Source organism: Dermacentor variabilis, unplaced genomic scaffold (genome assembly GCF_050947875.1).
Source record: "Dermacentor variabilis isolate Ectoservices unplaced genomic scaffold, ASM5094787v1 scaffold_12, whole genome shotgun sequence".
In the NCBI taxonomy this organism is placed as follows: domain Eukaryota; kingdom Metazoa; phylum Arthropoda; class Arachnida; order Ixodida; family Ixodidae; genus Dermacentor; species Dermacentor variabilis.
In genome coordinates this window covers 32254334-32279216 of record NW_027460280.1, presented here as the reverse complement: position 1 = coordinate 32279216, position 24883 = coordinate 32254334, and the positions used below count along the sequence as shown (strand labels likewise).

The 24883-nt window shown below is 41.9% G+C and overlaps 1 protein-coding gene across 10 annotated transcripts in view; it reads right to left on the bottom strand.

The window, feature by feature from the left end:
* The window catches only part of Ae2 (anion exchange protein Ae2), a 335868-nt gene that overhangs the window by 4802 nt on the left and 306183 nt on the right, over positions 1-24883 (bottom strand). For all 10 annotated transcript variants that reach the window (XM_075676765.1, XM_075676766.1, XM_075676770.1 and 7 more), the window contains 5 exons: positions 24612-24806; positions 20903-21214; positions 20737-20826; positions 16067-16230; positions 7249-7502 (listed from right to left, as the gene is read on the bottom strand). In XM_075676765.1, the coding sequence (XP_075532880.1) occupies positions 7249-7502; positions 16067-16230; positions 20737-20826; positions 20903-21214; positions 24612-24806 (1015 nt within the window). The remainder of the gene's footprint in view (positions 1-7248; positions 7503-16066; positions 16231-20736; positions 20827-20902; positions 21215-24611; positions 24807-24883) is intronic.

Sequence of the window (24883 nt, the reverse complement as noted above, 5' to 3'; positions counted from 1 at the left end):
CCTATGGTGTTCAGTCGTCTGACCTCTGGCAACTGAACCCTGTAGGTTTTATAATTGTATAGTGCACCTTGCTTTCTAAATCATTTTTTTTTTTTTCATTGACCAGAATGGCTAATTGTAGCTGGGACACACGGTATGTTCCTATCACACTAAGTAGTTACCCAAGAGTGGCTGAACAAGGAATGTAGCTCCAGTGACATTCCTTGTTCAACTGTTTTTAATTATTTCAAGCCTCCTCTGCCTCTGAATTTCTGTCTGGTTTGAACGCATAGCAAGTACAGTGCTAAATTACTGCAATTGCACAGTGAAACAACGGAGTGCCATGATAAAATATCAGTCATCTGGGCAATCAGCCATTTCCCTTCACAAGGAACCAGTTTGATGGCTTTTGAAGCAAAAAATTTGAGTCTTACATATAAAATAAATTTCTTAAATGCATTACTTGTGAGGTGCAGCGACAAAAATGCTTTGACGTAAGCTCATGCATAAGCTGAGCTCAGCCAGGGCGTGCTTATTGCAGTTCTTTGTTTCTACAGTGCTTTGTCAGCAATAAAAGACTACATTTTTGGAATCACATGCTTTTTTGCACCTTTTGGCATACTTAGAACAGTGGTGTCTGCCACTGACAACTTGCATGCGAGTTGCACATGCAAAAGAAAGCTACTGCTCAACTCTGACCGTGAAAGCGATGCACTAGAGTTTTGTTCTTCGAGGGGAGCATTTTTTCTCGTTTCTAATTGTACCGTTTGTAGCAATGACAAGTGCACATATTGTCGCATAGTAGTGACGGTGAAGAAAGCAGCAATACTGTGAATGATGAAACTAGCGTTTTGTTGGGTGAACCTGTGCCCTCAAAATCGGGCTACACTTGAAGAACAACGATAGCGGCGAACACAGTCGGCGATCGGCGAAAATCTGATCAGCGGGTCAAGCGCGTTGGCTTTTTTATGCATGAGTCACAGAAGGTTCCAGAGAAATCGCTGGTGCCTGCTGCGTGTCTTCCAGAAGGTACTATGCAATTCACGTTGTGCATACACGCAAATCAGATCACAAGGTTCAGTAACCACAGACAGCAGATGGAACCATCGATAACATTCCAGAAACTTCCAATACATGCTGGCGTGCCCTGCGCTGAGTGATAGCATTTGCGAGACTGAAATGCGGTCACCTGATAAAAGATAAGCATGTACACGTGTCAATATATTGCATAGAGAAGAGGTAAAATTTAGTCTTTATGCTTAAAACATGAAGCAAATATGAAAAAGGTTCAGAAGACTTTTCAATGAAGTGAAGTTTGCAAATAAGACCAAAAAAAAAAAAGAAGCAGAATAAGGGAGGCCACTTTTGCTCAAACTAATAAAACATTTACGGAATTAAACAAGATGAGTTTTGGTTCAACAAGCACAGCATGTAGAGTGCATGGTTGTAATGATTTGTGTCGAATACTGCATCCTTTTGCACTGCAAAGAGCCAATTAAGAAAGAGAGAAAAGAAAAAAAGACCTGGCAGAAACGCTCTCAGGATGACTGTCAAGGTTACTGTGATTAACACTGAAGCAATGTAGCACCACACCGATTGCCACCACCGAACCGCGTCATGTATGAGGAGTGTACTGCAGCCAGGCTCCTCTTGCGCTATCCTCGAGGCACAATATGCTATCTAGGAACCCCACCATTAAGTCCACGCATTGCTTGTGTTCCAAGGTAGCGTAAAGGAGGTTCATTGAAGAGGGCCACATATCCTTGGCACATAAACAGTGACCCAAGTTGGTCCAGTGGTAAGTTTTGAACACAGTTCCCTCAGCACAGCAGGACAATGCCTAACCCATTAGACCATAGACTACCCAGCGAGCCAAGTTGGCAGGATGAGGTTAGGCACAAACGAACAGACAGACAAGCTTACTGCAATCTGCATGAAGTTCCGAAAAAGTGCTAATCACATTAAAAAGAAAAAGCCTGCACTTTCTTCATTAATGGCCCCATTCTGCTTGGAACACTTGATGCGACATCAATTTTATTTCAGTGACAATCAATTTTTTCAGGGCAATTAGTCAATCATTGCAGTGTATCAGGTGAATAAATGTAAACCTAATGTACCATATTTACTCTAATCTAGGCCGACCCCCTAAAGTCCGAAGCAAACAAAAAGAAATATATATAGTACCTCGAATGTAGGCCGAACAAAAAAAGCGAGGACAGCGTTTACAAAATGCAAACAGCATTTATTGAATCTGAACGTGCAGAGCTCATTCAACATCGTCATCGCTGCTAGACTCATCGCCGTGTTCCTTGTCACTGTAAACTTCAAACAGTACACTATCTTCGGTACCGTCAAGCACATTAGGTATGCTGCACTTCTTAAAGGGGCGCACGATTGAAGTACCTGGGATGTCGTCCCATGTTGCAGCTACCCAGCCCACCAGCTGCGATAGCGATGCACGTTTGATGCGGCCCGTTGCCGTTAGCATGTGGTCATCGTCAGTCAACCAGTCCGTGTAATATTTCCGCAGATGATCCTTGAAAGGTTTGTTGATGCAGACATCAAGTGGTTGCAACTGGCCCGTCATGCCGCCCAGTATGACAGCGAGGTCCGTGTTCGCTTGGGCGAGCGCAGCTTTCACGTTGTCGGTCAAGTGTCCACGGCAAGAGTCGATGACAAGGAGCGAGTTCTTTGTCAAAAGGGCTCCTGGATGCCGTCGCCACACAATCTTAACCCACTCTTCCACCATCGCACCCGTCATCCACGCGTTCTCATTTGCCCGCACAATGACATTTCTTGGGAAAGTTTCTCGAGCAGGCAGTGTCCTCCTTTTAAATATCATATAAGGAGGAAGTTTATGTCCATAAGCTGTGCAGCACAGCATCACAGTTGCGCGCTGTTTTTCGTAGCCCACAGAGCGCACCTTCACCTCCTTGGCACCCTTTTCATTCATGGTGTATGCCACTGGAATATCAAAATACACAGCCGTCTACTCGGCGTTGCCGATTTGCCCAAGGTTGTAGCCTGCCGCTTCTCTTTCGCAGCCTGTAGCGCTGAAAAGCTATCAGCTTTTCTTTGAAATCGCTTGGCAGCTTCTGGGTGATTGAAGTGCGACGTCGGAGGCTGAAGCCGAAGCGCTTCATGAATATCTGAAGCCAGCCCTGGCTGGCTTTGAAATCCTTGGCATTAGGCCTCGCTCCCTCTAAAGTTCCCTAGCTTTCGCTTGGAGCACTTCTGTTGTCAATGGAAGGGCAGCTGCTCTCTGCGTCCAAACAAAGTCGGCCAAAACTGTCTCCACTTCATGGTGACGGCCTTTCTTTAGTCCACTAAATGCCATCCTCGTTGCGACGCAAGCAAAAAGCTGCTGTCGTTGTCCCCTCCAACGACGGACATTTTTCTCGTTGACGTCGAAGTCCCGCCCGGCTTGAAGTTTCGACGATGCCTTTGCGGCTATCACAACTTTAGCGGCACTGTAATGGCATTTTCTGCTTGGTGCCATCGCGATAACACTACGCCGCACACCGATACAGCCGACACGACACAGGTCAAAATTGCGACCTCGCTTGTGTACGGTAGGCTACTGGCACAGCTAGTAGCGGCTGCGATACTGACTTTTCTAGATGGCGCTAGCTATGCACCATATTTAGCAGTTTCAATGAAAAACTGGTGTTTTTTAAAATCCTCGAATCTAAGCCGGCCCTAGAGTTTGGAATGTGATTATTTTAAAAAAACTATCGGCCTAGATTCGAATAAATACAGTATCTCTTAAAACTTTTTAGCAAGTAACATTAAATGTAGCAAAGCAAAACGAACACACACAAGCAGTTTCCATTTTCGGGCTGACACAAGTTACACTGTCTGAATAGTAGACAATAGCGCTTGCTTTCATTCTTAGTGAAAAAAATAATGTAACCAGTGAGCACTTGCGGCACTACTTCCACACTTTATCAAGGAGGTGTTTCTGCATCTTGAGCAGGCATGCTCGTATTGCTACGAAATAGTTATTCCCATTGACCAAGAGTGGGTCTATCATGTTTGACGACATCGATGTAACTTTACGTGGACTGTTTGTTCTGGGCAGTGCTACACGTATATGCACTTGTAGATACACATGCATATAGTCGTTCCTATGCCTCTATGTAACGTATGGTGGAGGTCTGCATTCCCTGTCCTCGGCACAGTACAGCAGACGCTCCCTCAAGGTTTTTCATCATGGCATTTGGTGGTTCGACTTCATTCACACCATCCACCCCAGCTACGACTTACTTTCCTGCCCTCCATGTGTCCCATGGTCACTTATTCTGCAAAAGTGCTTGTGGAAAGCAAGATGGCACAGTGTCTATCATGTGAATTCATTGCAATCGGAAGCTAATAAATATTCTAACTGCATGCTAGAACAGGTGCTCACATGGGCTAAGCACTCTAATTCAGTAATTGGCAGCTATGTCGTGTAAGGGCATGTATTAGGCTTGTGCGAATACTGCTTTTTTGGTTCGAAGCGAATAGTAATTCGTCTCGAATAATTTCGAAGCTAATACTTCAAATAGTAGCAAGTAAAGAAAAAAAATGGCAGAGGGCTATGGTCTGGGATTTATTCAAGGAAAGTAAACAACTTAATTATTTACGAAAATCAACAAATTTTCGTACAAAAACACTAGCTGTTCCACATGCTGGGGTTTGAGGTGCTCCCTTCTGCAGCTTACAATGGCTCCTGCAGTCGAAAAAAGCCTTTCACTTCTTGTCTGGGTGGATGGTATCGAAAGGTACCTACGGGCAGCTGCAACCAGGGTTGGGTAAAAGTGACTGCCCTTGCTTTTCCACCACACAAGGGGGTCTTCAGACTGGGAAAGAAGGGGGGCCTTCAAGTACCCAGCAACCTCATCTGAGATTGTATGGCCTGACTGATGATGTGCACGCGAACTGAAGTGTGTAAAAGCACTCTACACAGAGTCCCCTGATGGGTCTGCAGAGCAGGTGCTGTTCTCACTTGTTGCTGTACCACGTTGATCAACTGGCACAGTCTCTTCTGCTGCCGTTGTGAGTAGAGTGAATGCCCATTGTTTTGCGGGTCTTTCAGCATAACAGACATCTTTGTATCTAGGATCGACCAACATTGCCAATGAAGGAAGGTGTGACATCTTGATATCAGGGAACCTCGTCTTGATGCTACGCAAAAGGCTTGAGGCAAGCAATGCTGCCTCACCACCTTTGGAAACATGTTCAGCTAGAACCACCTCGTTACACTGCAACCGGGGAATGACTTGCGACAGCATGGGATATCTGTCCCCAGACAGTTCAGTTGTGGCATGGTCAAGTGGCTTCAAGACTTGCACTGCTGCATTCATAAGCTTCCACTCACCTGCGTTCACGTTTGGAACTGCGTCAGATTCTGAAAGTTCTACAGTGATGATCGTATAGAGCTTCACGAGCCTGGCCATCATGGCATGCTCACTGTTCCATCGCTTCGGGACGTCTTGTATAACCTCGAGAGGGTCCCGCTGCATGTTTCTCTAAATTTTCTGAAGCCGTCCTCGGGCCTTGGCACTCCGTTTATATCTAGCCACGATCGCTCTGGCCTTAGCACAGGGCTGCAAAAACCCTGACACTTCTCTTTTGGCATCACTGACACACAACTGAAGGGTGTGTCCGAAACACTGCACACCACTCCAGGACGACCGCACTACTGCAGAAGTTCCTTCCATTATCTGTAACGACGAAGATTGGCACAGTACTGTGGGCTGGAAGTTCCCACTCCTTGATGACACCTGTGATAAATAGCTCCAGGTTTTCTGCAGTGTGAGAGTCTGTCATCTCCGTGCAAGCCAATGCATGCACATGTTGCACGAAGTCACTGTCCATGACGTGACAACTTACACAAACACAGCTGTCATTTGCCCACGATGTCCAACCATCAGTTGTGATTGAAAGCAACTCCACTCCGCTTGCAAAAATGTCCCTGAGCTTCTTTTGCACCTTCTCTTTGCTTGATGTATAGAGGTCTGGAATAATGGCTCTCGAGACCGTTGTCCGAGACGGCACGGCATAATCTGGCATAGTGAACTTCATGTCGAGGAAACCCGGTTCTTCGACAATGTTGTAGGGGTGCATACCACGAGCTACGAAGTGAGGTATCATTTTTGTCATCTGTTGAGTTTTTGAGGCTGACGCTTTCATTTTCGGCTTGAAACTGTCGGTTATGGATGTCTGTTGATGACTTGCTTTGCTTGCCCCCTTGAGCTTGGATGGCCTTTCGCGTGCATCCCGCTTCTTTTGGTAGTATTGTGCAAGTCCGGGTGTCTCCTTAAATGTGTTGCTAGGGTTGTTGTCGTACTTGTCGGGGTCTTCAGGACTGCCTTGCATTTAAGACATCAAGCTTCGGTTCCCGGTGGAATCTTTACAAAAAAGTTCAAAATCGGATTGCTGGCTGCATGCAAGTCCCCCATGTGCTCTCTGAAGTGGTCCAAGGCGGCTGGGATTGATTAAATGCCGCCGCGGCAGAGACAGAGTCGCCCACTAAACGCAATTGACCACACCACCAGGCTGACGAGATGAGTTTTTGTACGCCTTTGTTCCGAGTATAGTTCTGTTTTCCGGGCTTGGTTTGGATTGGGTTGGACTGGGAAAAGTATTCCTGAATCCAAAACCAAAACTTCCCAAAACACTTTCTTCCTGCTGCGTGTGGCTATTCGTTCGAGCCAAATACTTGGAAATTTCCAAATAACAAAATTCGAATCGAAGCGAATATTGAATAGCGCATTATTCGTTCAACTATTCAAAAATATCGAATATTCTCACAAGCCTAGCATGTATCATCGTGAAGAGAATGTGACGGTGAACATGTTATTGGGTGAAGCGCTTCAACATGCCAAAACTCTGCACATATTACTTGTACCCCTAAAATTCTTCCCAAAGAACGTTCAATAAAAGGTGATCTGGAACCTGCAGGTCTTCAGGTATAAAACAAATATTCATGCTATGAGCTGCTTAGGGCCCCTTTAAGAGTTTTTTGATAAGCGCTCAATGTTATGAAACATTCAAGGCAATTAAAGTGGAAACAAGCATAAGATTCACAATAATCCTGTGTAAAATCATGAGTAAACCAACAGAATAAAAAACCTGCACGATTTTCAGCATAAAGATGAAACACTCAGGTATGCAGTTAAAGCTGAAAAAAGAAACTACAGTGGCATTTTATGATTTAGTGCTACCATGAAGCTGGAATTATTAGCAAGTAACAAGAGAAACAAACTGCACTGAAGCAGCACCCACCAACAAGGAGTGCCACAATAAGGTTGGTAACACGCTGCTCCTTGACACCAATAATGTGTGGCGACTCGCCAGGTGCATGAGTGCGGCTCATGACAGTGAGTGAGGCAAGGTGTGACACAGAGCGCACTGTGGCTGCACACATCCAAGGAGCACCGATGATGGCACAACCCAGCTCCATGTAGCAGATGAGCAGGAGGTCCAGGTGGAAGCCAGAGCCCTTTTGCAGCTTGCGCTCCTTCTTGCTCAGGATCAGCCTGCACCAAAGGCAGGGTAGTTACGAGCTTTAACTTCACATACCCTAAACATCCTTTATAAGCATTACTTAGGGGGCATGATGAGGACAACAAAATGAACATAGCACATGGGAATGCAATTCAATAAGCAAACAGACGCAAGGTAGGCATGCCCTGATCGAATGAAAGTACAACTTGTTAAGGGAAATAGGAGAATAAAAAATAATTAAAGGTAGATAATCAAAGTAAAACAGAGCACTCCGAATTTAAAAAATAATAAAGTTGCAGTTTCACCTAAAGCGCAAAGCAGTGTCAGTGACAGCTAGGTTTAGCATTGCGCACGATCTCCTTAGACGGTGTTCAAAGGATATGCACGAGCGACACGTTGGCACTACACAGCACATCAGGCGACTACTGTGGCACAGCAGAAGCAGCACCCTGGCAGCTATCAGGTGTCGCACAACGCCGACGTGATGCGGAGCACTGCCAGAAGCATTACAGGTAGTGCGCGTTGATGGTGGATGAGATGAGACTGATGGAAAATCATTGTCATTAGTCAGTGCTCAATGAAGTATTAGACAATTTTAGCTTGACGTTTACTGTCTATTTTGCTCAGACCAGCGTATGCTCACAGCTGATCAGCAGGAATGCTAGTGTGCATGTGCACAACACTCATGCCAGCAGCGGAGGTAGAATGCTGAATGGTTGGTAGAATGAATGAAGTGCATGGTTGGGTGAGAACCATGATGACATCATGTGAGTCACTAGTGATCACCTCATTGGCTGTGAGATAGTGAGCCGGTTATTACCCTTTATAAGCCACTTCGTTTGATATGCATGCCGGCAGTTTAGGATAGTGCATGCGTGAGAAGCGTGGTGACGTCACGAGATTCATTAGTGATCACGTCACTTGAGTCAATGATAGGGAGGTTTTAAGCTTTGAAAGTGATTTTCCTTGATATGTTAGTAGGCAGGTTAGGAGATGTGTGACGGCGGTGACGTCGAGTAGGTCACTAGCGACCTAATCATGTCACTCAAGAATAAGCTGTTACATTCGCAGAACCATTTCATTCAATATGCATGTTGGAAGCATAAGAGTGTATGCAAGATACAAGCTTAGTGAGCTATATTGAATTGCTTAGTGATTATGTCAAGTGCCTGAGTAATGGTGAGGAAGTTTTTACCCTTGCGAACGATGTCGACCGATATGCAAGACGATAGGGAAGGAAATCACTTGTCATGATCGCAACTCAAGCCGCGTAATATCCGTCACGATTCTGACTCACTTATGTGAGTCACTCTTGTCACTCGGAAATGCGACTCGAAAAGGAGGAAATGAGCGAGCGGTATAACACACAGAAGTGTTTTTGAAGCAGCCATGACGACACCGGTAGCGTGGAAACTTTGCTCCTATAGTGCTGACGCCAATATGGTGATCACATGAATGAATAGACGGCATTCGTGACGCCTGTTACGACCTCTTCTGCAAGAATTATTTGTTCTCAATGAATTTCCAACAGGATTAAATTGACTGGCACTGGGATTAAAATGTGTGGCATTTGGATTAAAATGGCTGGCACAAGGATTAAATGAGTTGGCATGCGGATTAATTTGGATGGCGCTGGGATTAAATGTGGTGGCGTCTGGATTAAATTATTGGCACTTGGATTAAAAATGCTGGTGCTTAGATTAAATTGGCTGGCACCTGGATTATTTTCAATGGCGTCTGGATTAAACTGAGCAGGAAAACCTGTAGTGTACTCCGATGTAGTTGTTCCTAGAAAAAAAGAACAGTCCAATACAGCTGTTGGCTACAAATTGAATCACTGAATGTTGTCATGGAGGAAAGCGAGCTGCTCAACATGTCCTGGAAGTAGACATGCTCTCCTGCTAGTAACAACTGCACCGAACACAGAGAACAGGCGCTCGCTAGACATATTTGTGGCTGATATGGCCAGGTATTGCCTTGCAAGATGAGCCAGCAAAGGATAAGTTCTTGTACCTTGCTCCTGCCACCAGCGACATGGGTCTTCCTTTCGGTGCAGAGTCACATCATGCAAGCACTTTTCTGCTTTTGCTAGTGGTTGCGAACGCTGTTACTGGCTTAGAAGGGTATCAAAATTCTTCCACAAGGTGAATTGAGTTCGTGCATGTCATTTAGAAGCACTGGGATTTATTTTTAGCAAATTAAACTGTTATAATTTATTTTTCAGAACTTCGAACACTTCGAATAGTAAAAGCTCGGTGCGAATCGAATCGAATAGCAAACACTATACGAAAAATATTCGAAATTTCAAATATTCGCACACCCCAGAGCTTATAACAAATAAGATTTATTGTTTTTAAATGGTTACATTTCTGACCTTTATATGAACTTTTTTTATTTTATTTTGTATATTTGTCAATAACAGAATAGCTACAATGACTTAATTTCCTCTTCCATTTCAGCTTTGCCTTTAAAATTTTATTTTTCCATTTTACAAGCCACCACAATGACAAAGAAGCCTCTTTTAAGCTAAATTTCCTTCTAGCACTAAAGGAAAATCCAAACCCATTTTACCCCCATATACAGTGAGTGAAAATGCTTGAAGACATGTATTAGTTACAGCTGTGTGCTTTTTAAGTTTTGGTGACGTTAGCCATCTCAATTTACTACACCTACTCCTACCAATATTAGATTATTTATTAAAATCACCAATACATCAGAGTGCTATATATGTCAGAAATACATGGCTTCAGAGGTTTCCCAGAAACTACCTGTTACTTTGAGAATTTTTTTAATACTGGAAATCCCCGATAGATGAAGCTGGTAAACGGGGCATTTAATTAGCTCAACGATAACCTGCAAAGCACGCACATGCTACCTGAATAGTAAATTAGTGATGAAGTTGCACTCACTGAAAAAGCTAAGGTGAAAAACAGTCTTTTTAGAGCCTGTATGAATTTCTTGGTTGCACTAAAGCGGACTAGAAGAATGCCGCTTGGCAATGCCAAATGGCATTTTTTATGCCAAGATATGATGTAGTGAATAGCAGGTAGGTTTCCATCTGTCCTGTTGATAGTGTCAGCCATCATTTGAATAAATAAACATTCCATTAGAAGCCTGGTCATTGAATTCTTTTCCCTGGCTACGGTGGCAGCGTTATGCCGATCAATGAGGTGAAAGTGATTATTGATGTGCTCAGCAATGGCATTTGATGTTTTCTTGTTCTTCGAGACGTCCCTTTGATGCTCCTCGATTCTTTTTGTGAATTTGCCACTTTCACCTATGTAATTGTAGCTGCAGTCGGTACACAGTACCTAGTACACCATGCGGGGATAATCCTTGCTGTGAAGGCAGTCTTTCAGATTCACTAGCTGGTTTCTTGGTTTGCTAGACAGCATGTAAGCAATTTGAAAATTTTATCTTGAGAAGACACAACTCAGAGCCTCAGGAAACTCAATGACCAGGTCACCTTTACTTGCTCAGTGACCACAACTTCTTTACCATCATGTTACCTGACCAGACAAGTTTCTGTTGAATCCTTGACTAATGTGCATAGCTTGCTTCTGATCGATTTGTAGGCAGCTATGAGGAGGTAGAAGTGAGCAATGAAGATTGTATACCCTGCTTTATTCAAATAGTCTGGGTGAATAATAAAATATATAAGCCCCACTTTTTTCTCCTATACACTATAAAAATGTTCAACTCCCAATCAAGAATACTCATAATACTTTAGAAGCAACTTAATTCATTCTCTTTGTGTGTCTATGCACCAAGGATACCTTATGTGGGTGCCGAAGCTCAAATTTGTTGCAGAATGTAGCAGCTTTAATGAAAATATACAGTTTGGTGGGGTTGGCACAGTACTCCAACCACTGTGCATGCGTGCACACTCACCCCGAACATAACCTTATGTTACAGCTACAGTGTACCTTTTCCCAAGAGCCTTCAACCTGAACTTAAGTATCCTGGCGCACAGGCTTGGAACAACCTAAAAAAAAGAACAGACATAGCTCGAAAGACACACATTCAGCTATACTATATTAGAAAGCTCCGGATTAGTGCACAGTTATTTAAATTCCTCCTATATGGATGACAAGCCTAGCCTGTCAATACACTTTTATTCAATTATAGGGACTACAAGTCCGGCTCGTCAAGGTATTTCCTTTTGTGTATGCAATCCAAAAGATGTTCATTGCTTATCTGCAGCTACAGACTAGCTGTAAAATTTCCAACTACAAAGGGCAAGAAAACTCACAGGCAGCACCTGAACAACTGGCTTTTTTGTTTCTGCCAGCCCTACCGATCTAATCAATCTGCAGTCGAACACGGCTATATTGACCTCGTAAAAAAAACCCTATCAGTTCGTTATAGAGCATAATTTGATATACGCCTGCTAAAGAATTGGATGTCATAAAAGCACATACCATTTATAAAATCACTTTACCGATGACTGAGCTTAGTTTCGCATGAAATAATCCTGTATTTTCTTCTGCTTAGGCAGTTTTGCTGCCTCTGATGCACGCACTTCTCGACATTGTCTAAGGAGTCAGAGCAGCTGAGGCCGCAACCTTCCACATTCGTGCAGAAGCACCGGACTACTGCGAGTGCACCAATCACCTCAGAGGACGTGAGCAAGAGACCGTCGTTAATTTGCTCATTGTGCCTACTTTCACTTGTGCTCGGTACAATGTCGGCAATGTAGTCTTCGTTTTTTGGCTCTCCCGTGGTCGCGACACCATCATCTGCAATCACAAACTCGTCGACCATCGCTTCATCAATGGCTTCCGGAAATTCTGACAGCTCGGTCCAAACTTCAGCAACACCAGCAGTGGCTTCGTTGCACTCATCTGAATTTGCAGTCATCACCGGGCACGTGAAAGCCGGCATGGCTGAAGCAATTTCGGATGAACGACTTGTACACGGCCGTGCATACGCGTCGGGCGCCACGGGCACTGAGCCATGAGTTTGTCCGCATTAGCCCTAATCTTCCCCTTATTCTTTCAAGATCGTGCTGAGAGTGCTCCTCGGAATCTTGCACACTGCGGGGCATCCGACTTCTCACCGCGTTCGACCCGATTAATGATTTCGAGCTTCACGGCAAAAGGTGAATTCTGCCGCTTCATCATGGCAACAGTGCGGGAGAAGGCCCCCAAGGCGCAAACACAACGAGCCCGAAAAGCAGCGAGACAACTCGCACTTGCGCCATCTTGCATGACGAGGGCACAAGAGCCTCTGATTCGCTGTCTGAGCAGGTGCTGGGGCGGACCAGGATCATTTTTGGCAGGGGAGTGTTGGCTCGCTTGACGCAGTGCAGTCACGGTAGGGAACAACGTTGGTAGGAAGAGCGGTTTGATGGAGCCGCACTGCCGAGTTTCCACACCACTGTGAGAGAAAGCCAACTTTTGGGGGCACTTTTCCGCCGCTTGACGTTCGATATATCGAGAGTCGCTGCTATTTTTGTTTGATGTAAGCGTAGCTTTTGCTATATATACTTATTGTAACTATACTGTGCTCAGAAACTGTTCAATATAAAGAATAATTCGATGTAAACAGGTTCAATATAGTCGGGTTCAACTGTAATCATAATAATATAACTTCTACGCCACCGTAAACTATGGTCTGTTGCTTACAAAGCGAGTTCTTAATATGGAACAGCTAAAAATATACTGCTTTGGATTTGAATTAGAACTGGAGATGTTGGAAAAAGGAGATATTTATTGAATTCAAGGAGCTGTGTTCAGAAACTTGTATGTAAAAGTGGAGTGAGTTAAGCCAAGCATGAATGCTTTTGTATGCAATTCCACTTCAGCTATGCACTTTTGCAGAGAAATTTGCATGATGTGGTTTATGGAGATATATGAAGAGTATGTGCTAATAAAAAAATTCAGAATCCTTATTTGCAAATATTTCCTTTTTTTTTTCTTTCCATACCAAAAGGATACTCCTACATTATAACGAAAAAGTAGACTAAAGTTAGATTAAGTTATGGGGTTTCATGAGCCAAAACTGCACAGTGACTTATGAGGGACACCAGAGTGGACGGCTCCGGATAAATTTTGACCATTTAAAATTCCTTATCAAGCACATATATCTATGTACATGAGCATTCATGCATTTTGCCCCAGGCAAAATGCAAGAATTTTTCATTTCTTCCAATTCCCAGCCGTGGCAGCTAGGTACTCAACTCGTGACCTCGTGCTGAGCAGCAAATAGCTATTGAGCCATCAAGCCATTACTGCAGACACTTCATTATTTTCATTAGTATGTGGCAACTGAAGTCTTCTTTGAACTATGGGTGTGTAAATACCGAAAAGTAGATTTGAATCGAATATTGAATTGAATCAAGATAGGAAAATATTGAATCAAATCTTGAATACCAGAAAATTTTTCACGAAATTTAATGCTTACAAATTTTGGGCGTGAAAATATAGTGCTGCACATGCTTAGGAGTCTCCTAGCATTGTATAACATGAATGTAGCAAATTAAGCTATCAGTAATCTAGGTACATATACATTAAGATATAAAGTAGGTCTACTCTTGTCAAAGGGAACACCAAATTATTATGTCAGCATATACTACAGCTCAGTTCTAGTTTATGACAGTCAGGAAAATATATATTTCTTTATTAACTTCCCACCTTTTCCTTCATTTATCTGCCGTCTGCGCAAATGCATGCAGGCGGGTCATGACATCTTCACGCCCACTGTGTGAGCTAGTCTTGTGATGGTTCACTCGAAGCTACACAAAAGAGACCGATGTTGTTGGAAACGAGAAGCTGCCGTGCGGTGTGTCGCAAAGATGCAGGCCCTGAACAACTTTGTTGCCATCCCATGCACTCGCTTTCATTTACGAGGCAGCTTGTCAGCCTTTGTTGTGCAGCAGCTGCAAATAGAGGTGCATTGATTTGGCATTGTCAATTGGGCCTAATGGCCTAGGCAGTGTGGCCGCTACTGGCTAATGTGGTAATGGGCCACAAGCCGTCATGGAATGCTTCATGCTACTATTTTCATACAGATGGCTCATCAGTGACTGGTCCTGAGCTCACGCTTGCAGGTTAGACTGACGGCTGTTGAAGTAGCATGAAATTTGTCACCGCGTATCCATCACAATCTGCATGCCTGTAGGCAGCTAAACGGCCCGATCTTCACACACAATTTCGCACTTTATGAAATATGTGTTGCTTTTGTTGGCTCTGTTCACGTTGTTTTACCATTTATATTGGCCCTGTTGACACGGATGAAGCTTGTACAGACAGAGGTGGGCCTGGCCAACGCAGCGTCATTCTGCAAATTATGGCACTTGGCCGCTGTGTGTGGGATCCCCGCATTGGGTCAACATCAGGGAACACTTGTAGTGACAAAGTCCGCTACCGTGCCAGCCGGGGTGGCTTGTCCACGTTGCACACAGTGCTACGTTTGTGATAAGGATGAAGTGAAACGATTACCTGCCCAGCATCAAGCATGAAAGGCTCTGCGGTGCATGCGACATGTAGCACTACGCGGGTCCCTACACCAGATATATTGAATATTCGAAAAATCGCACAGGAGATATTTGTCATATCATAAGGAGCCAACAAACACTGACACCAAGAACATAGGGGAAATTATTTGTGCTTAATAAATTAAACAAACAAAAGATAAATTAATGGAAATGAAAGTGGTGGGAAACGATCCCACAACTTTCGCATTTCGCGTGCGATGCTCTACCAATTGAGCAACCGCGGCGCCATTCCCCCTTCCACTTTTTTGGGTATTTAGGTTTGCTAGTAGAAACCCTAAAGTGTTAGCCAGCACCACCGCTCACAGAACTTGGCGGCGGATGTGGAACATCCTTTCTGCCGCAGGCATCACGAGAATGTATATTTTTGGGTGAAGGAAACCGGTCAATAAACCCACACATGCTACCTGAAGGCCTGTTGAAGGCCTGAAGGCTACCTGTTGCCGGATTCAGGACTCTCGTTATGTAATAAACGAGAAGAAAGGGTGTTAACTGAGGGGCCTGATCTTTTATTAATCATATTATAAGAAGCCAAAAAACTCAAGTAATTTCCCCTATGTTGTCCTTGGTGTCAGTGTTTGTTGGCTTCTTATGATATGACTAGTAAAAAATCAGGCCCCTCGGTTAAGCCCCTTTCTTCTTGTTTAAAGTAGATATTTGATTCATGAATTGAATTATTCGTATGTTCACTATTCGATTCGATTCGGTGATATTCAAGTATTCGCACACCCCTACTTTGAACCATTATTTTTAACATTGGCAGTAAAAGTACATATGAAAAAAGATAGAGAGTGAGCAAAGTGGTTATGTTATTGAGATGTAATGATGAATTTGAATCTAGAGTTCGCTCTATAAGTTCAAGATGTACACACAAGCAGCATAGTTACTGTTCACACATGTGAAAAGCTGCCTAAATATCAGGTTCAGCCACCTTATCTATTAAAGATTTCTTGGTAAAACAGAGGCTTTTTTATAGGTGACTGGATGTCCCACACCAAGAATTGTTTTTTAGTGTGTGAAAATACAAGTTGAAAATTTTATGAGCACTGATAAAAAAGGCTGAAAGGAACGATAGAGCTAGTATAGCCTGCAACAACTTACTCGCAGATTTCAATCTCGAGGAACATGAGTATGAAGACCAGCACAGCACCAAGTGCAGCCACAAAAATGTGCCACCAAATGAATGGTCGTGTTGAGCTGATTGGAGAAACAAACCAACCACGTCCTTCAATGCTGGTGCTGAGTCCATTGGGAACCTTCAGCTTCTGCAATGTTGAATGGCAAGATGGATGTGAACTCCACTGTTTTTTAAGTCCTCTGATGCAGCCTAACTTCCAAAGGTGCTACAGACAGTACACCTACTTATGCAAGCAATTTGACAGCACTTACTGGCAAAAACAGAATACTACATGTTGTACAAAAATAAACCAAAGCAGATTTAGAACCTTAACAAAACCTTACAAGCAATGCTAAATTCACAGCAGATTTCTGGGGTTAAGTAACCAAGAGCCACAGGAAAGAATGATACTAAAACAAGCTACCATAGAATGTGCTAAAAACGGTGGAAAATATACGTCACCTATGATGAGTGGTCACCTTAGTGACCAACTTTTGCATGAACTCTATGCAAAGTAAACCAGGTAAGTCAGACCCAAATATAAGGAATTACAGTACAGCGAACAATGTTCCATATTGAACACAAAAACACAGATTTGTGCAGAGTAAGCTGCTTATTACAGTGTGAAAATGGAATGTATAAAACTACAAGCGTTTATGACCTGTGTCATAAAGTTGCCCACAAGTGGCGTTAAACGATGGCAAGCATGGGTCTCTGTTCTCTTTAAACATGTCTTTTGAGCATGCTTCTTTTTTGGGCATGCTTGAACATTTATTGGATATTCTTTATTAGGTTGTTTGTTTGCTGAAGAGGAAGCTTTAGCTCGGGTGCTCCTATCTAAATACATGTAAAAGGAGAATTTGTTTTTCTCTGCAAACCACTGCACCAAATTTGACGAGGTTTGTTGCACTTAAAAGAGAAACCTAAAACCTAGTGACTGTTGGTTTAGAATTTTTTATTTAGATCATTATTTATTAACAATTGGCAAAAATTGAAAAGTTTCAGAAAACAAAACTATCAAGTTTACAACTATGCAACTTAGCAAGGAAAAATGATAGCATAATTCTGTGAATTTCATCTGATAGTGCATCTAAAGTGGACAAAATTGATAGGTTACAAATGAATCTCCAAAAATTAAGTAATATGGAAATACAGCTTTTGCTGAACCCTTGTACACAATGCAACAAATTCACGCAAAATATAAAATGACATATCAAATTTGTCCATCAATGATCTGGTGGATGCCATTTGCAGAACTGCAATATCTGTTCTTGATGCAGAGCTATGAATTTACAAATATCGCGCTTCCATTTTTTTCAACCTTTTGAATTTTTGAAAATCTTTTTAGAAAAATTCAGGCCCTAAATCGAAATTTTGCTTCCAAGAGTCACTAGAATTTACCTTAATCTCTCAAATGCAACAAATTTCCTTTAAATCGGTCCAGGGGTCATCTCAGAAAAGTGTTTTTGTGTTTTACATGTATTTGAATAGGCCACGTCAGAGTTGGGCCCAAGCTAAAGCTTAAGCATCCTCTTAAGGTCAGTAAGGTATTAAAGCGTAGTTGTGCAGTTGTTTTCTGCTTTTAGATGTAGTGACTGCAAAGTACGATTCATTGTGCTGTCACGCATACCAAATAGAACACACAAGCGAAGGGGACAGACAATGGCACTACTCACAACTGACAGACTTCATTAAAACAACACAAAAAGTTGTTCAAAACAGCCATCATGCATGCTTGAAAACCCTGACAAAGAATGACAGTGGGTATCTGAAAGCAACACTAGTCACGTGCCTTCCAAAAGAGCCCATCGCTTTGGCAGACAGAGTAACTAAATAACTGACAGAGACATCAGAGTTCTTGAAGATACAGTAAGTTCCCATACCTTCTCAGGTATACTTTCATCTGAGCCAGAACAAGGTATCTGTATTGTCGAACAGCGGCACACAAAGAAAGATACCCGAGGTGTTGTGGAAGCTTACCATAGCTTCAAGGAATTGGATGACTGTGTCAGTTGTTCATTACTTGCTCTGGCTGGCAAGGAGGTACGCCTTTTGGAAGGCACATAACTGGTGTTGCTTTCTGCTCCCTCTCCATTATTCCTTGCCTAGGTTTTTGAGCATGCATGAGGGTGGTTTATAAATTTATTTTTTGCCATTTTAATAAAGTCTTTCAGTTGCCAGTAGCGCCACTGTCCACCTCCTTCTGTTGTGTGTTCTGCTTGGTGTCCATTACACCATGATGAATCTTTACCAACTAACCCAAATTTCAATTCTTTTTTAGAAAGTACGAGCCATGCACATGTTTAACATACAGATGACACAGCCTTACTTTGGCAGCTTTTACCCAACAAGACTGTGGTGATTCAAAATAGAAAGTATCATGGCACAAAACATAACAAGGCTCACACAACAGAGCTCCTCAAGGTTAGCATGAACAGTTCACCTATGCCATGACCACTTGTTATTGAGAAGTTCAAGATGTCCACAACCAAGTTGTCCATGTAAATCAATGGATCATTCAGGTTTGTTGCAAATGGTTAGGGTACGTAGAATTACCAGACACATCGAACTATGTTAGCACATTAAGGAATTCGATAAAATCAGGTTTAACTGTATTGCAGCTCATGTACGATTATGAAATTCTGGCTTAGAAAAAGCTCTAGTTTTCAGGTGAATCAACACAAAAAAATAGAGAGGAAATAGAAATAAATATTTTGTAGACTGATATACTTGTGGAAAGCAACATGCCAACATTCAAGAGCACTGCAAATTTGCTACGTTATGAAGTCAAAAAAATTATTGTCAGCACATGGAAAATGACTATATGCGACAGGCTGTCTTAATGGCCTGCTTAATGCCTGGCCTGCTTAATGCTAAAGCACACAATGTCATATAAAAGTTGTTTGTATAATAAAATTAAGATAATTTATTTCAAAGTTTAGGTTTAAAAAAAATTAAATTATGTGGTTTAACGTGCCAAAACCACTTTCTGATTATGAGGCACGCCGTAGTGGAGGACTCCGGAAATTTCGACCACCTGGGGTTCTTTAACGTGCACCTAAATCTAAGTACACGAGTGTTTTTGCATTTCGCCTCCATCGAAATGCGGCCGCCGAGGCCGAGATTCGATCCCGTGACCTCGTGCTCAGCACCCCACACCATAGCCACTGAGCAACCACGGCGGGTAAAGTTTAGGTTTCACCACATAGTTTCACTAATGTAATATAGGCGCACATACTCACAGGACTAGATCATTTTGAAGGGTAAACTCTTTCCATATTGAGTCATATTGAGACAGCATAAAAGATGTGTGGTTCATACAGTGGTGTATGAATATCCTAGGTGGCAGATTTATGGTAAGTTTATATACAGGGTGTCCCAGCTAACTTTAGCCAGAATTTAAAAATATGTGAATGCCACATAGCCGGACAGAACCAAGGCAATGTTGTTTGCTGTCGCTTGGAGAGACTCAAATTATTATTTTTTCATTCAGCCTACTCAAATAACTAGTCTTAACTAATTAATCAGCTCCTCAAATATTATAATTAGATTAAACATGTCAATGGGAAAATTTTAAAGCGCCACGAAAATCTCCCAATACAGCTTTCTGTTGCTCAATACGTGCTACATAAAAGTTTTCTTTTTTTTCCAGCCTAAAAGAAGCCCACAAATGCATGCAACATTGTCGCATGACTGGCCGCTTGAGGCACTTTGCATGCACTCGGGGGCTTCTTTCACGCTCAGAAACACACTTTTATGCAGCATGTGTTGAGCCACAGAAAGCTGTATTGGGAGTTTTGGGAGAAACTCTGGCTAAAGTTAGCTGGGACACCCTGTATAACAATAACCAGTTATAATATGTCGGGAACTTGGGAACTGAGCAAAACGATGGGACAAGTAAGACAACACAAGGATGCATGGTCTTTCTTGTCCTATCATTTTGAGCTGTTCTCAAGTTACCAACAATGTACCAACAAGCTCAATTTTCAACCCTTCTGCAGTTATAACAATTGAATTTTCAAATTTTGTGAGCATTGTTATTAGTGGATCACACTGCATTAATAAAGTAATAATAATATGGAAACCAGGCTTATCCAGGTTATTGATTTTGTGGTCTGGTGAGGTGCCAAGGCAAGCTTAGGGTTGTGTATAGTGATCTTCCAAAATAATTTTAGGTGGTAGAAAATTTACATGATAGGAGTGAGTGCACATGTATATGTGTGTAAGTACTAGTAAAGAGGTCACCTGAACGTTGTAGGTTAAGATCCTATTGGAAGCGTACTTTTTCTTCCACTTGAAATCTTTTTAAATTTATCACAAATATGATGTTGCAAAAATTCTAAACAAAAACCAGTAGCCCGTTTTCAATTTGTCCATAAACAATTTAGCAGCTTGCTACTCTATATACTGGTCTTCAAAGGTGCTATAAGAAATCTGAAGTAGATTTGGAATATAGTTACCTCTTGATGTTGGTTATGAATATATTCACATAACAAGTGTTTTGAAAATGTAACTGAATGCACACCTAATCCTTAGGAGACACGGTAAAAACTTAATTTCTATACAGTGAAAACTACAACTCATGCTTGTGGTTAACTAGTGAAAATGCAATGCAGGCAATCAGTAAATACTAGTGCACAGTGACAATTCTTACTTGAGAATATGTGTTTGGAACAAAAAAGTCCAAGGTGACAATTGCAATAATGGCAATAGGAATACCAAAGTCTCCAAGAGCCCTTCTTGCCTGCAAGAAAAAGAAAGGTAAATAATTCCAGTTTACCTGCACAGGTAGCTTTCCCACATGTTGTAAGAATACTTACATTTCTCCCAAGGAAACTGCTGTTACGAAACTTCCTCAGAAAATCTGCTAAGAAGAATGTAGAGAACATCAAAATCAATGACAGCAATGCAGTGTTCGGTTGACGTGTTCGTTCTATGATTTCAAATTCTGGATAGAGCTTTCCACTCCAGTTAGCAGCAAACACATCAGTCCAGTTTGCAGCAGAAAAGTCAGTCCAGTTTGCAGAAGACACATCAGTCCAGTTTCCAGCAGAAATATTGTTTGGAAGGTAGGCCTCAGGGGAGCTATCACAGTAGTCACTTGCTTTAAGCAAAGGATGAGTAACAAAGATCTGTAAAGAAGAAATCAATAGGTCTTTGTGACAAATAGCAGCAAAATGAATATTTGCAAATGTCACATGGAATTTTTACAGCTTTGGTGCATGGAAGGCATGCACTATACGTGCACCATACATGGCACTGCCACATTATTTAGTGGCCACGAATCAGGGCGTATACAAGATGCTATGTTCAATTCAAAATGTAATACAACATTTAATTTTAAAATATGTGTTCCCTTACTTGTAAGCTCCCTGTGCCCTATCAACTTCAGCATATACACATTTGACCTGTTCAGTCCAGACAAACCAGCTAAGCAATAAAAATTATGGTGAGATCCCTTTCATGATCCAAAGCAACAATGGAAGACAACAGCTCTGAACAAATGACCCAGTTTATTACATTTTAACTTGGTTCGCTTAACACTGGCTGTCTAATGCCATGCCGTACAGATTGGTGCACCACTGCTAGAAGGACACATTTTGCTTCTGGTTGCCAAACGTATTACCACCATACTGCACTGCAAAAAGCTGCATTAAAGGGTCCCTAGCCCAAATTTAGTCTTTTTTGTTAGCAGCAGTTCTAAAGCATCAACCAAGGAATGTGCTAACAGAATAATTTTTATAAAAAATAACCTAACAGCTAAGTTCCAAGTTTAATTAGGAGAAATCACACTGCCCTCTGCTCACAAACATGCCACACCTTTGCAACTAGTTTCATTCTGGCATGCACCTAGCCTGCATAGGCCTTTTCGGAGACCAGTGTTGCATCACAACACTTTTTCTTTTATGTTCTCAGCTACTCAGCGACTCTATACTCCTGTATGTGATCGCGCCAAATACGTAACTTGTCTCCAAAGGCATCACCAACTCTCGTGCAATTTTTTATGACCAATGTCAGAGTGCTTTAGCAAATGTTGCACTGATAACTAAATCATCAAAAGCAATAAACAACGATGCCAACAATTTTGTTTAAATTTGTGGGCTCTCTGTGACATAGTGCTACTTGATCAAAAAAAGAAACATTAGAAGCACGAGTTTTCAATTGACCATATATATGCCTTGATCGAATGGGACCAATCAGCTCCATTAAGGCCATTTGTACCATTAAGACCAACTGAAAATTTCAATAGCACATTCCATTCTAATAGACCAGAAAAGGATCATTTTGATAATTCATTAAGTATAGAGCCCTGCCATTTGTTGCTTTTGTGACATGATTCAATCAGTTTATTCAAGTGCAAGCGAACGTATGGGTAACTCACTTTCAAGAAAGAATTCATTGTTTATGCTTTATGTGATCTGACTGACTTTCTATCACCCACTAATGCTGGTGTTTAAAAAGAAAGAAGTTTTTCAGCATATTTTGTCACTTACAGGAAAAAAATGTTGCTGCTTAGTGATAATATGCTACAAAGATTTCTTCTGAGAACTTGCATTTCAATTCTGCAATTTTTTTCATTGCCTGTATTCAATGTTCAATGGTGTAGTGCATCTTTGAAATGCTCCATTAAAACCAGTAGGCATTTAGGGTCCATTATTATGACCAGTTGGTACTTATGTTTTTTATATTCCCATTGGCACCTTTGAAAACTGACCAATGGGCCAACTTGAATTTAATTAAGTGACCCTTTGGCAGTAGATATTGCCACACATCCTTTGTTACCCTTTTTCTTGTCTAGCAGCTACTGCTTACTGTATCGGTCTTATCATGCTTCCACCTCCAAAAGGAATGCCTGTCGCACGACTGCTAGATTTAAAAAAAAAAAAAGTGTGTGCATTGAAAATGGTGTGATCCACTGTGGTGCAGCCAGCCGGGGACTGTTGTCTAGGATCCACATAGAAAACGCACCAGGAACGCGCTTGGAATGCTGTAGCCCGACGTGTCCCATCCCAGCCAGCTAGCGCCATTCAGCCCAGCCAAGCAGCCAGGAATGCAACTACAGCTGTCTCGTTCGCTCCCATAGCAGCCCGCCTGATGCAGCAGGCCACACCTTTTTTTTTATATTATTATTATTATTATTATTATTATTATTATTATTATTATTATTATTATTATTATTATTATTATTATTATTCAGCAGCCATGCCTGTTGTATCCAAACATTTGAGCTGTTGCCATGTTTTCTATAGCAAGGCATGCCCACTATGATCAGATTGCATGGATGTTGCAAATGATGTATTACATTATTGCATGTGTGCCGTGAACGATGCAGTACACCGTCAATTGGACGCGAGCACTACAGACTGCTCTCATACGTACAATGATGCATGCATAAATACCATACAGGCTGAAGCAGTGCCATTCAAGTCCACTACTGTTGTCTGTAATTACTATTTCCTTTACTCTTAAATGTTGCTTGATTTTCTGGGTATACATGTGCCCAATACAGTTTGTTTCTGCCCATTCATCATGCCCATCTGTGCTCTTACGTGAGCACTGCCATGAGGAATACCAAATAAGAGGCCCGTTTGTAATGGCCCTACTTTTTCAATGGATGCAACAAGATTTGGGTAAACACAGTAAAGTTCGAGTGTGTCCCATGAAACCACAACAAGACTCAGTATTTTATTTCTTACTGGAATGATAAGGACTTGGCACTTTACACATTGCACTTTTTTTTCATATAGCACCAGAAATGGAACAATATCTGCATCACATCTCATAGATATCTCACTGGTACTGTAACAGCGTATCTTGGCTGTCATCATTATGAGAAACAGCTCATGGGAAGCATACATGATTTATTAATTTCTTTGGAGTTTTCATATGCTGTCAGGAACCTTTTCTATTTCATGTTTAATTGGACCCTTTAACACACCAACCTTGTGCCTACCACGACTCAGAGGTTCAATGAAATCAGACAAACGAATAAATTTACTACCTGTTGCAAAAGTTCTCGGGTTAATGTACTTCTAATCATGCAAGATTTAAAGCCATGCCGTGACATTGCATTCACCAGTGCCAATGTGAGTGTCAACGACTACGCAACTCTCCACACTGCATTATGCCTGTTGCAGTTCCTCTGGTTAGTTTCTTATCACACCTAAGAATTTGTTTGGCTGAATTTAGGTCAATGGAAATGCTTCACCTCATACTGCCTCATAATGCACAGGATTTCTCAGATTCTCAAGTTCTGCTTGCAGCTTATGCCATAAATGTTTTAATGAAATACAACTTTTCATAATTGACAATTAAATGCCAGTATTACATCACTAACGTGCATTGCAGACAACTTGTCATGTTATCAATAACTATGGCAATATGATGTGCTGTTCTATATTTCATTGATTCTGTAACACACTTGTTTCCCACCAATAACATTATTTCTCCCTAATAACATTGTTTCTCATAAATAACAATTCACTTTTGGCCATCACACACACCAAAAACTGCAAATTACGTACTCACCAAGTATAACTTATAAAATGACTCGTATATATACAAAAGTGATATGAGTGATGCAAATATCTCTTGCGTGAACCTTGTGAAGAACCGAACGAGTGCACTTCCTTCAAAGGCAACTACCAAGGTTGCCAGTATAGCTATCCACATTCCTATCCAGACCCGAATAGCCAGGAACTCCACATCATTCTCTTGACAAAACTGCAAAACAAGCACAAGAATTGATAAAATGTCAACAAACATGAATTATCAAAGAGAAACTTTAGTCACAAACATTA